Source organism: Chrysemys picta, chromosome 1, assembly GCF_011386835.1.
Source record: "Chrysemys picta bellii isolate R12L10 chromosome 1, ASM1138683v2, whole genome shotgun sequence".
Classification (NCBI taxonomy): domain Eukaryota; kingdom Metazoa; phylum Chordata; order Testudines; family Emydidae; genus Chrysemys; species Chrysemys picta.
In genome coordinates this window covers 5,280,265-5,293,081 of record NC_088791.1, presented here as the reverse complement: position 1 = coordinate 5,293,081, position 12,817 = coordinate 5,280,265, and the positions used below count along the sequence as shown (strand labels likewise).

Below are 12,817 nucleotides of genomic sequence, written 5' to 3'. Positions count from 1 at the left end.
AGCAGCAGCGCCGGAGTGACCGATGGTGGTGGAGCGAATGGGTGGCAGCAGGGTCAGTTGTGCTCCATGCACGTCCCGGGGGTGGGAGGTGAACCCACAGGAAGGCCCCACTGAGCTCTGGGTCTTTGTTGGCCAACTGTGAGTGGGGTGCAGTGGAGGGAGAGGGGAGCGATGTGCTAAGGGGACATTCATTCCTCAGACTTTCCCACCACAATATGGGAAACTGAGGCAAAGGGCACTGCCCAGCGTGGTGTGGGGTCGGGTTGGCTGATGATCACACGTGTTTGAATGTGGTTGTGGTGTTTTCCCAAACTAGTCTGGGTTCCAGTCCCCTTCAATAGCAGTTCTCTTTGGTTACACACAGACTCCGTGCCTGTGAGTGGGGAAGTCTTGTCTTTTGATGGCGCCAGGGGTGGTGTTAAGTTTTCCCAGGTTACTGGGTGGGGGCTGGAGCTGGTTCTCTGTCGCAGTGTTAGGAGGAACCCCTAGGTATTGAATCCGTCTGTGGGTGCTGCCGACTCCCCCTGGTAGAAGTGGGACAGTTACATTGTGGTAGGCCATGCCTGGAGACCCCACCCAGGCCAGGACCTGTTGCGTTAATTTGGATGGAATGTGTAGGCCAAAGGTGTTACCATAACCCAGTTGCTGTCCAGCACTGAACAGTGTTAAACAAGGTCCAGCGGTGGGTATTTATAAAATTCTGAGCAGAGTGAGAAATGGATGGACTGAAACACAAAAAGGAAAAAAACCAAAAGGGAGCCAGGAATGTTAAGCAAGGCTTTTATTTTCACCCTTGTTCCCTTTCCTCTTAGCAGGGGAGAGCATTTAAAAGGTCCCCTCCCCCCTGTGCGACAGTCTCTTCGGTGGGATGAAAGATGGTAATAACTGCCCTTCGGGGAAGAAGAGGTTAGTCACAATGGATTGGAGCGGAAGTTGTTACTGTTGTTAAAGTCTGATCCTGTTTCAAATCTCAGGTGGTATTTGGGATTCAGCCAAAGCCCAAAAAGGAGGTGATGTCACCTGGGTCCCTCTCTCTGGCCTGATCTGGTCGCCCCATCTCAAAAAAGAGAGATTGGAATTGAAAAAGGAACAGAGAAGGGCAACAAAAATGATTAGGGGGATGGAACAGCTTCTGTATGAGGAGAGATTAAAATGACTGGGACTTTTCAACTTGGAAAAGAGATGACTAAGGGGGTTATGATAGAGGCCTATAATATCTGGACAGGTGTGGAGAAAGTACATAAGGAAGTGTTATTTACTCCTTCACATAACATAAGAACCAGGGGTCACCAAATAAGGGGAGATGGGCCAGCTTAACGGCGGAGTCCCAGCTGCTGCAGCAACGATGCGGCCACTCCAGCACCAGGTTCTGCAGAGATGTCGCGCTCTGGTGCCTCCTGATGCTGCTGCGGCTGCCTTCCCGATGGGGCTGCTTCTGCTGCTGAGGGGATGGCGCATGCCAGGCTCCCCACCCTGTTCCCGTATCCCCTTCTCTTCCCCATCCCATCCCCCTTCCTCTCCTCACTGTCCCCTGCTCCAACCCCCAACCCCTTCTCTTCCCTCTGCCCTATCCCACCCCCCTTCCCCATTGCCTCTTCCCCCCGCCCATTCCCCTTCCCCCAGCAACTCTTGCCCTGCCCCCTCCACGGGCACTTACGTTTGCCCAGCTAAAAGATGGGCACTAGGACCCAGGAGGTGATGTCCAGCTGCAGAGAAGAGCACGGAGCAGGAGAACAGCAGCTCCATCCAGCCCCCTCTGCTGGGGCAGGAGGGAGTTGCACATGACCCTGCATGCACCCCCCCCCCCCAACTATGTCCATCCCCTCCCTGTCTCCCAACACTGCAACCGGCCCCCAGCCGGACTTCCTCTGACGCTTGCGGAATCCAGGCTGGGAACTGCAGCCACACACGGCACCTGCCAGTCCTGGCTGAGCAGGGGCTGGCGCTGCTGATACGGCGCTCCCTGCTCTCCCTGGCCCCTAAGACCGGTTTCTTTTTGTTAAAAAGTGGGAGGGAAGAGCCCTCCCGATTCCGGCGCCCCTGCCTCTCAGTGCCGGATCCCCAGGAGTCTGCTACAGCTCTCAGCTACGGTTGTGCACGCTCAGACTTCCACACCCTGATGTGTACAGAACAGCGGGACACGGCCCTGCTTTGAGGAGCTCAGGGTCTGAGTGGAGAGGAGACCAGGAGGAGATGGGTGGGCCAGAAGAGAGAGGAAACTCTGGTTATTGCAGATATCTGGAGGGAAACCAAGTCCTGTTCCTTAGCCAAAAGGCCAGGCCCATCCTGCCTCCCTCTGGGGGTCCCCGTCCTTTCCTCCACTGGGATCTGGGCGGTTCAGGACACAGTCAGAGGGGGCTTGATGGACGCCTCTATGCAGGGCCAGGAACGGGACAGAGGAGACACACACAGAACTACATGCTCAGGAGAGTTTATTCTTTTCGTGGGCTGCAGCCACTGAGGGGAAGGGAGGGAAGGGGCAGGTGTGTAACTAGAACAGAGACACTTGGGGGAAGAGAGTTTGCAGCTGGGGAAGTGCGATCTGGTCTCTCAGGGAGGGAGGGGACAGGCCCTCGATGCAGCAAAGGCATTGGAAAGTCTGGGCCGTTGTCTGATCACAGCCAAGGAGCCCAGTTCTTTTACATCCCAGGCGCTGAGCTCCCCCTTCAGGCGCAGGCGAGCGACTCCCCTCGCTAGGGTTGATACTCGCAAACGTAGCCGTTTGGCTGGTTACAGGGAGCATCGTTCCACTTCTTAAAATCTAGAAGGCAAATCAGAAATCACTGGGGTGGGGGAAGGGCAAATAGGGCCATTCCTGTACTTACAGTGACCACTCCTCCCCCCACCCCCCATGCACACTGCTGAGAGAAGGCCCCAGCTCCTGGGCATGGGGCTGCGAGGAAGAGGAGGCTGGAGACGAAGCCCCATGTGCCTCAGACAGAGACAGGCTCCATCGCTCCCTGAGGGACGCTGTGTCAGCGTGACAATGGGAGACCCTCTTCTATTGTGCTGGAATATGTCTGATGAGAGCACGACGGGGCCTCTTGGTGCTAGGTGCTGTGTTCATACACACACCCACAGACAATACCCACCCCAGAGAGCGCACAGTCTAAATAGACAAGAGGTGGGAGGGGAAACTGAGGCGCAGAGTGGGGAAGTGAGTTGCCCAAGGTCACCCAGCAGCTCAGTGACGGGGCTGGGAATAGAAGTTAGGTCTCCTGAATCACAGCCCCGTCCCTGTCCACTAGACCAGACTGCCTCTCCATCTGTGACTGCTGCAGAGCCGTAACTAGGTATTTTTGCGCCTGAGGCAAGAATATAAAATTGCGCCCTCCCCCAGGGCCGGCTCTTCGGCGGCGGGTCCCTCAGTCCCTCTCGGAGGGAAGGGCCTGCCGCCGAAATGCCGCCGAACAATGAATGAAGTAGCGGCGGTAGAGCCTGTGATTTTGGTGGGTCAACTCATGATTTGTGACTGCTTGGGCTGGTAATGTTGCTTCCAAGATGGTCTTTGGTTCCAGTCCAATTCCAATCCTGAGAGGGACTCGCAGGTTAAGGGAGGAGGGAGGTGCTGGATATCAGCAGTGGTCACTAGGGATCAGCCTGTGTCCTGAGAATGCTGGGAGTTCAGGTTTGCAGGGCAGGATCAGGGACGGCAGGTTTGTAGAAATTTTGGTGATGCCCAGAACCCGCTCCCACCCAAAGTCCGCCCCTCCCACCCGCCCAAGGCTCTGGGAGGGAGATTGAGTGAGGGAGGAGGTCTGGGGTGCAGGGCCTAGGCTGGGGCAGGGGATTGGGGTGCAGGCTCTGGGAGGGAGTTTGGGGGTGCGGAGGGAGGGGGTGCAGGTTCTGGGAGGGAGTTTGGGGATGGGAGAGGTGCAGAGGGATGGGGTGCAGGGGTGAGGGCTGTGGGTTGTGGCTGCAGATGAGGGGTTTGGAGCGTGGGAGGGGCTCAGGGCGAGAGTAGAAATGTGGGGGGTGAGGGCTCTGGCTGGGGTTGGGAATGGGAGGTTTGGGGTGTGGGCGGGGCTCAGGGCTCGGGCAGAGGGTTGAGGTGCGGGAGGGTGAGGGCTCTGGGGTGGGGCAGGGCTGAGGATGAGTTTGGGGTGCAGGCAGGCTGCTCTGGGAGAGGCGCCAGAGAGGAGGACTCCGCCCAGCCCTCTCCCTGCCGGCAGCAGCAAGTTCTGGGGGAGGAGTCCCCCTTTCCCGCCCCCCCAGCAGCACACTCACCCCCACCACTGTCACTGCATGTGCTCCTAGGGCCCCTCTCAGGTCCAGGAATCACCCTTGCCTCCCCCATGGTGGGTGCCGGGGGGCGCTGTGTGCGCCTCCTCCCCTGTTGTTGCCCCTGACTGTAGCTTCACTGGGCGTGACGGATGGGGCTGCCTCCTTGCCCAGCATGGGGCAGGAGTGGTGACTGCGGGCGGGGGGGGGGAGGTTATGCTGCTGGAGGGGCCCATTGGAAAAGGGAAGGGTCTGAGGGGGAAGGGCAGGCTCAGAGTCAGTCTGCCCTCGCAGTTGAGATGGGGGACACTAGGACCCTGTGGCAGCAGTTGCTGCAGGGGAAAGACAGGGACTCTCTGCCCCTTCCGGGGCTGGGGAAGGGGGTGGGGAGCAAGTCGGGGCGGGAGACACTGGGGGAGGCAAGGCGGGGGGCGGGGCGGAGATCACCTGGGTTATAAATATTTCCGTGCCAGCATCTTTTTTTTTTCTCTCCACCACTTTCTGCGCCCCTCCTGGCTTTATGTGCCCGAGGCAAGTGCCTCACTCGTCTCGCCCTTGTTACGGCACTGGACTGCTGTTACCTCCCCTCCCCACCAACGCCCCTCAAAAGGCCAGAAAGGAGGACACAGAGCCCTGGCCAGGTGCCCGCGGGGAGACAAGCTCAGGAAGAGGGACGCCGGCTCGCTCTGTGCTGAATGAACCGGCCCTACCTCCATCTCCTACACCTCTGGGTTTGGGCATGGCCCAGAGGCAGCATCTCGCCCCAGGGGACAGCACTACGGATTCGGGTTGATGAATTGCTGTGAATTTCACCCTCTTTCCCGTTCACAGAGCCCCACAGCCCCGGGAGCGTTATTCAGAAATGGTGCCCACAATCGTTTTGCAAAAGTTTTCACTTCAACTATTAGCTGTGTGTGTGATTGGTCGTGCAGGTCACATGGCAATGTTCCTGCTCCAGGATTGGATGAGTGACACTTCTAAGTCGGAGACAGTGGGGGGAAAAATCGGATGGGTGGACGAGTCCATGTGACTAGCATGGCCCACAAAGAATGAGTTACTCTTGAATTAGCAAGTGAGCTTTCCCATTCAGCCAGCTGTCCGTCCTATTGTCAGTGAATGAGATGAGACTTTCAGCCCCGCTTCACCCCCTACACCTCTCCAGCAACACGGACAGCAGGAAGCTGGCTTAATGGCCATCTGGGGATTCTTCTTGCAGAGGGGAACCCAGCAGAGAGACAGCTGCCCTGCCCAGCCCTGGCCTCCCCAGGATAGGGGACAGGCAGGGGTGTGGCTGAAGCCCCTGTGCTCTGGCTGCCCAGTTTGTTACTGCCACTGTCAGAGCAACCCTGAGGTTGCTCTAAATTTTCCTGGGGCCCAAATAGTCCCCTCACTGCCTCCAGAATCAGGGTGCCAAAAGCCACCAAGACACCAACCAAAGAATCCACAGCCCACCTACATGGCACGGAGTGGGCAATAGCTCTGGTCCAGTCCATTTAACCGATCGTCTGGGGCCAAATGTACTGTATGTCCTGCCTCTGACTACAGCTGAGCCTCAAATTGGGATGGATGGGGGAGGAGTTACCAGGTGAGATCAGGGGAGAGAGCGCGGCAGTGTGAACTGAGGGAGAGAGGCAGGGTGACAGGACAGGAGGCCATCCCCACAGAGAGAGCTGGGGTATGTGGCCAGGGTCCTGTCTTGGTTCCTTTGTTGGTGCATATGTGTTTGAGCATCTGCTTACCCCGGTAGTTCACCAGCTCCACACAGTACTCGACACCATGGTCATTGTTTGGTTCCTTGATGTTCCAAGCTTTGTAGCGATACAGGGAGCCATCGGTCCACCTCCAGTGTCTGTACTGCAGAGACAGGGGAGAAAGGTCGTGGGGTCCCAGGGAGAAGAGACCTTGGTGATAAGGCACCATAGAAACACAGAACCCAACACAGAAGTGCCCCACTCAGGCAGTGGGAGAGTCGGGGAAGGGCCGTGGGGCAGTGGGTGGGGAGAGGCCAGCTCAGGGGGACGGGACCTGGAGACGCTGATCTAATAGTAACACTTAGCACATGAACTTCACCTTCTCCCTTCCAAGCCTGAATTAACTAATTATCTCGTGCTGGAGCAGAGTCACTCTGGAGTGTGTTCTAGTCCCTAAACCCCATGGGCACGGCCCCCCGGGGGGCATTGGTGGTTTAATGTCGGTGATCTCATCTTGCTTAAGCAAAATAAAAGTGCATCTGTGATGGAGACGCTGGATGGATCAGTGAATAGGACACGGGGCCTTTCCCCTCTAGTGGGCTCAGTGTCAGTCTGACCCCAAGTTAGCAGGACTGGCTAGTGTAGTAGAATCAGAGAGTGGGACATGGGGCCTTTCACCTCTGGGGTGCTGGCTCTGGCCTGGCCTCAGGTCCTGGGGCCCAAGGAGTAGCTAAGATTTAGTCAGGGGAATTTATAGTAAAAGTCATGGACAGGTCATGGGCAGTAAACAAAAATTCACGGCCCATGATCTGTTCATGACTTGTACTATAAATACCCCTGGGGGGCAACCCAGAGGCACCGCTGGTGTGCTGGGGTGTGTGTGGCCCAGAGAGCGCCATGGGTGTGCTTGGGGGCTGCAGCTAAGGGGGTGCTGTGGGTGCGCTTGTGGGGTGCGGGGGGTACCGTGGCTGTGCTGGGGGGGTGGCCCAGGGGGCGTTGCGGGGGCGCTGGGTGGGCGGCGGTCTGGGGGCACACAGCCCTGGACTCCCGCTGGTGCTGAACGGGTGGGGGTTGGCAGGGCTCCCCAGAAGCAGCGACATCCCCCTTGCTCAGCTCCTAGGCAGAGGCGTGGCCAAGCAGCTATGCACTATGCATCTGCCCTGAGCGCTGGCTTTGCAGCTCTCGTTGGCAGGGAACCGCTGCCAATGGGCACTGCGGGGGCGGTTCCTGCAGTCAGAGACAGCGCGCACAGCTGCCTGGCTACACCTCTGCCTAGGAGGTGAGCAAGGGGAATGTTGTCTTTTCTAGGACCCCCCTCCCCGAGTTAACCCCGAGTTAAGCACTGCCCAGAGCCTGCCTCACCCCGTCCCATGCACCAACCCCCTGCCCCCTCCCACACCCAAACTCCTGCTGCTCCTGGGGGCTGGGTGTGTGTGTGTGGGCAGACGGTGGCCCGAGACTGGCCCAGCAGACGCCGGTGTGACTGGCCCAAGGGCTGCCTGAGCTGCTCAGGTGGCCCCCGAGTCAGGCGCACCGGCTGCTGCAGAAGTCCCGGAGGTCCCGGAAAGTCACAGAATTCGTGACTTCTGTGACCTCCGTGACAAACTCGCAGCCTTACCCGTGGCCTGTGCATTACTTTTATCAAAAATACCCATCACTAAATTTTAGTCTTATCCACGAGCCCTTCATAGGGGCTGCCAGGAGCTCCCTCCCCCACTCCTACACCCTTCCCCCTGTCATGGGCACCAGGGTCTCCCATCTGCACTGCACCTTTAACCCCTGCCCTCCCACACCCTTTCCATCTCCCTCCTTCTGTAAGCTCTCAGTCCCCTTTGGCTTTTCCCTTCTCAATACAGCCAGGCGCTGCTCTCCCCATCATCAAACCGACCTTTGACCTGCACCTGCCTCTCCAACTACTGCCCTGTCTCCCTTCCCCCCTCCCAGCTCATGCAATGTGCCGGGCCCTCCCCCTGCACCCCACATCACGTCTCCACTCGACTCTCACCAAGTTTTCTAGCCACTTTTTCCTGCCCAAGACTTGAGCCTCTGCTCCCCCTTGATCTCTGCGCTGCCCCATCACTGCTGGTCGCTCCCTCAGCGTGGGGATCCCGTCCTTGTCTGATTCTCCTTAGGAGAGCCCCCAGTTCCTTAGGGCAGGGACAGGAAGGGGGAGCAGTCACAGGCTGGGAAGGGGCCCCAAAGGGCGAAGGAGCCATTATGAACATAGGCCTAGAAAGAATCTCCGGGTCACTGAGTCCAGCCTGTGCTATGGCCAGCAACCCCGTCACACGACCCCTGCGTAAACTTATCAACCTCCATCTGAAGCTTTGTCTCCATCAGTTTCCTTTCCCTTCCCCCTGCACAGGGAGGCTCTGGGGTCAAGAGGCTCCCCGAATAGCACCCACAGACTCAGCCCCTGGATCCCCTGCCCCAGACTGGAGGCTGGGCTGGACTCAGAACGGGAGGAGTGAGAGGCTCTGTATCCCTTTCTCTAGTGTCCTCAGCCCTCCAGCTCCCCCCAGCCTGGCAATGGATTTGAACTAGTTCTCTGGACTCCAACGCCGGTGTGATTGGCCCCGGGGCCAGCTGCTGGGCTGGCTCTGGGGTCAGCTGCATCAGCCGTTGCAGCTGCGGAACTCCTGGAGGCCCTGGAAAGTCACGATGTCTGTGACCTCCAGAACAGACTCACAGCCTTACTCATGGGAAATGGTTTCTGCACAGCCCCTGGTAAAAAGAGCCATGGCGAAGAGCAACCGACAGAGGCAAAAGCAGGCGCTGGACACTCACGTGCCGGGGGTCTTGGAGTCCGATCCAGACGTTATCCTTGAAGCCTGACTCGCTGATGTGTCTGGCCACCGTGGTCCCTTCTGCGTCACTGAGAATGGAGGCGAGATGGGCCCCATTGTGGAGATACTGACACTCCAGCTGCAGCAGGGACATCAGCAAGGCCTGTTACCCCCCTCAGGGCCGGCTCCAGGCACCAGATTAACAAGCAGGTGCTTGGGGGGGCCAAGGGAGAGGGGCGGCACCTGCGGTAATTCGGGGGAGGCAGGTCCCTCACTCCCTCTAGGAGCGAAGGCGGCTTTTTTTTTTTGCTTAGGGCAGCAGAAATGCTGGAGCCGGCCCTGACCCCCCTGCAGGAGGACGCTGTTTGCAGGGCTGGCTCCAGGCACCAGCAAAGCAAGCACGTGCTTGGGGCGGCACAATTCCAGGGGCGGCATTCCGGTGTTTGTTTGTTTGTTTATTTTTTGTGCTCTCCAAGCTTGGGGCGGCAAAAATCCTAGAGCCGGCCCTGGCTGTTTGGCACTGGCGTGGGGTCCTGCCTAGGGTTACCATTCGTCCGGATTTACCCGGACATGTCCTCCTTTTTGTGTTAAAATAGCGTCCGGGCGGGAATTTGTAAATCACTAAAAATGTCCGGGATTTCCCCCCCAGGCAGAGCGAGGCGCGGCTGGGAGGGCTGCAGGAAATTCAGCCGCTCGCATGGGGCTCTGGCAGCCAGAGCCCTTCCCCCTGCAGCTTGCCGGGCTGGACTCCGGAGCAGCCGTAGAGCTCCCCCCCCCTTCCTCCCCTGCAGCCCAGCGCCCCGCTCCGGCAGCACTGTGCAAGGGCAGGGACCGGGTTGTGTGTTGTGCTGGGGAGCGCAGCCACATGTCCGGCTCCGCACAGAGCCCAACACCATGTTCTGAGCGGCAGGGTAAGGGGGCCGGGGGGCAGGAGAAGGGGCAGGGAGATTTTGGAGGGGGCAGTCAAGAGACGGGGGGGGGGGGTCGGGAGTTCGGGGGGGGCTTTTTTGGGGGGGTGGAGAAGGTTTTGGGCAGTCAGGGTACAGGTAGGGGGTAGGGTCCTGGGGGGCAGTTTGGGGGGGGTCTTAGGAGGGGGCAGTTAGGGGACAAGGAACAGGGAGGCTTAGGTAGGGGGTGGGGTTCTGGAGGGCAGTTAGGAGCAGGGGTCCCAGGAGGGGGCAGTCAGGGGACAAGGAGCGGGGGGGGTGTTTGGGAGTTCTGGGGGGGGGCTGTCAGGGGGCAGGGGTGGGGAGAGGGGTCGGAGCAGTCAGGGGACAGGGAGCAGAGGGGTTTAGATGGGTCGGGAGTTCTGGGGGGGCTGTCAGGGGGTGGGGAGTGGTTGGATGGGGCGTGGGAGTCCCAGGGGTCTGTCTGGGGGTGGGGGTGTGGATAAGGGTTGGGGCAGTCAGGGCACAGGTAGGGGGTAGAGTCCTAGGGGGCCAGTTAGGATGTGGGGAAGGTCTCAGGAGGGGGCAGTCAGGGGACAAGAGGCAGGGAGGCTTAGGTAGGGGGTGGAGTCCTGGGGGGCAGTTAGGGGCAGGGGTCCCAGGAGGGGGCAGTCAGGGGACAAGGAACAGGGGGAGGGTTGGGGGTTCTGAGGGGGGCAGGAAGTGGGAGGGGCAGGGGCGGGGCTAGGGCAGGACGGGGGCGGGGCTCCTCCTGTCCTCTTTTTTGCTTGCTGAAATATGGTAACCCTAGTCCTGCCCCACCAGGCAGCAGCAGGAGCAGGGACGGCTGTGAGGGGAGAGAGCCCCCTCTCAGTGCCTCTTCCCAAGCCCCAGTGCCTGGCACCAGTCACGTCACTTCTGCAGGGATACACCCAGGGGCCAATGGTGACGTCACCAAACCCCTTCAGCCCCTGCCCCTCCCAACTAACCCGCCCTGCCCTGCCCCGCGGATCCCTGAGAAAAGCCTCGTACCTCAGCCTCTGCCCAGGTCTTCTTTATGGGGAAGAAGCCATAGCAGTGTCCTCGGTAGAACAGCCAGCCACTGGGACAGGACGTGGCCCCGATTCCTGATCCGAGAGAGGGGATGGGACGGGGAGAGAGAACAGTGTGGTGAGAGGCTGTTTTGGAGAAGAGAATGGGAGCAGAGCTGCCGGCTGTCATCCTTCCAGCTTCTCCAGATCTCCCAAAATCCTGTGAACATTTGCCCTCTCTCAAAATGGCCACTATCTCCTATTGCTTTCAATGGGGCTGAAGCCACTCAGTTAAAACAGCTGCCACTTCCTTGCCATCTTTGTCTGTAGCAGTGAGGCTGGCCTGAAAATTACCACTGTCTCCTTTCCTGAGAGGACAGGAGCTGGGCCGTCCTCAAGGAAGATGGTCACTTCCTATCTTCTGTGCAGGAGCACGGGGGGATCTGATGGGATGGAGGTGGAGGGGTAGTAAAGACAGTTGAATCAGAGTATACAGCGGACTATGGGGTGAAGATGGGGAGCACTCATGGAGGGTGGGTGAGGTCCCAGAGGCCTTGAGAAGGGCAAACTTGGTACATGTCTGTTAAAAGGGGAACAAAGAAAATCTGGGAACTTATAGACCAGTAGCCTAAATTTGATACCTGGGAAGAGACTTGAACAAATTATGAAACAATCAATTTGTACGCATCTAGAGGATAATTGGCTTATAAGTAAAAGCCAACATGGAAATGTCAAGATCAATTCCTTCTTTCCCCATGAATGTGGGGAAGCTGTAGACTTGATAGATCTTGATTTTATTAATGCTTTTGACACAGTCCCACATGATGTTCTCATAAGCAAACTATGGAGATGTGATCCAGATGAAATTACTGTTAGGTGGGTGCACAACTGGTTGGAAAACCCTACTCAAAGAGTAGTTAGGGAGGTTGCTTGTTTGCTGTCATACTGGGGATACATATCAAGTGGGGTCTCAGGGGTCTGTCCTGGGTCTGTTCAACATTTTCATTAATGACTTGAGTAATGGAGTGGAGATTATGCCTGTACATTTTGTGGATGACACCAAGCTGGGAGGGGTTGGTAGCACTTTGGAGGACAGGATTAGAATTCAACTGGCCTTAATAATTGGAGACTTGGTCTTAAATGAACAAGATGGAATTTGGGATAGACAGGTGCAAAGTACTTCACTTAGGAAGGAAAAATCAAATGCACAATTAAAACTGGGGACTAACTAGCTAGGCAGTAGAACTGGGCCATTTAGGGATGTGGGGCAAAAATCTGTCTGGGATTGGTCCTGCTTTGAGCAGGGGGTTGAACTAGATGACCTCCTGAGGTCCCTTCCAACCTGATATTCTATGATAAGTAAGGAAGGGGTGCCGGGGGAGAGAAATACTCCCAGGATTTTTCTTTGCACAGGGTTTGGATTATCCATAGTACAGGGTGAAGCTCACGGAGAGGTGCCATTTTGAGCCCAGTGAAAAGAGATGGCTGTCACTTGTCTGGGATGTTATTGGCACGTTCTGCTCCCTGGTTGGGAGGGGACCCCTCTGCCCCGATGGGGAAAGTCCCCCTCTAAGCCACAGCAGGAGATGGGGGCGGGTTTAGCTCCCAGCCTGGCTCTCACACTCAGCCCCAGGAGATCTCAGGGATTCCCTCTGCACTCAGAGCCAAGGGCAGCAGGAAGCTGCCTCGCCCCTCGGGCAGGTGCTGAACCGCTGGTTGGGGTCTGGATTGATAGATTTGGTGAGGAAGGGGCTCTGGGGACCCTGCTGTGATGGCTTCTACCACATGGTGGGGCTGGGACCCCTGAGTGAAATGAGTTCTCTTCCCTTCAAGGGCAAACAGAGCCTGGGGTCTCCAGCTCCGAGGGGCCAGGCAGGGACTTACCTTCCAGCGAGGGGTTAAAGATCAGGCAGCCGAGGAGGCAGAGGCAGAAGTAGGCGACTGGCCCCATCTTCTTTCTTCACCTGGTGAGAAAACGCACAAGGGAGATGTTGCATGACAGCCTGAGACAGCCCCTGGAGCGACCCCCCCCATCCTTCATGGGGCATTTCAGTGCTTTGGAGCTGGAACTGTTTGCTAAAGGGCCAGGCTGGGCTGGAAGGGCCCCGAGAGGGATCCCGTCCCCCAGCCCAAGGGGATGCAGCTTGGAGCCCATGTCCCTGGTTCCGAAGGGCCCTTCTGCCTCTAGCCCTCACCGAGCC

At 58.0% G+C, this 12,817-nt stretch overlaps 1 protein-coding gene across 1 annotated transcript; it reads right to left on the bottom strand.

The window, feature by feature from the left end:
- Window positions 1–2,425: 2,425 nt before the first annotated feature.
- Window positions 2,426–12,577, bottom strand: LOC122173413 (regenerating islet-derived protein 4-like). Its single transcript, XM_065597078.1, has 5 exons — window positions 12,501–12,577; window positions 10,618–10,763; window positions 8,700–8,837; window positions 5,961–6,075; window positions 2,426–2,761 (listed from the first exon to the last, which is right to left on the bottom strand). The coding sequence occupies exons 1-5, from the start codon at window positions 12,565–12,567 to the stop codon at window positions 2,694–2,696; spliced, it is 534 nt and encodes a 177-aa protein (XP_065453150.1). The 5' UTR covers window positions 12,568–12,577; the 3' UTR covers window positions 2,426–2,693.
- Between the last annotated feature and the right edge of the window lie 240 nt (window positions 12,578–12,817).

Coding starts and splice junctions, on each gene's coding strand:
- LOC122173413 (XM_065597078.1), bottom strand. CDS start 12,567: ATGGGGCCAGTCGCCTACTTCTGCCTCTGCCTCCTCGGCTGCCTGATC. Junction 10,764..12,500: donor CTTTAACCCCTCGCTGGAAG/GTAAGTCCCTGC, acceptor TCTCCAAAACAG/CCTCTCACCACACTGTTCTC. Junction 8,838..10,617: donor AGACCTGGGCAGAGGCTGAG/GTACGAGGCTTT, acceptor TCCCTGCTGCAG/CTGGAGTGTCAGTATCTCCA.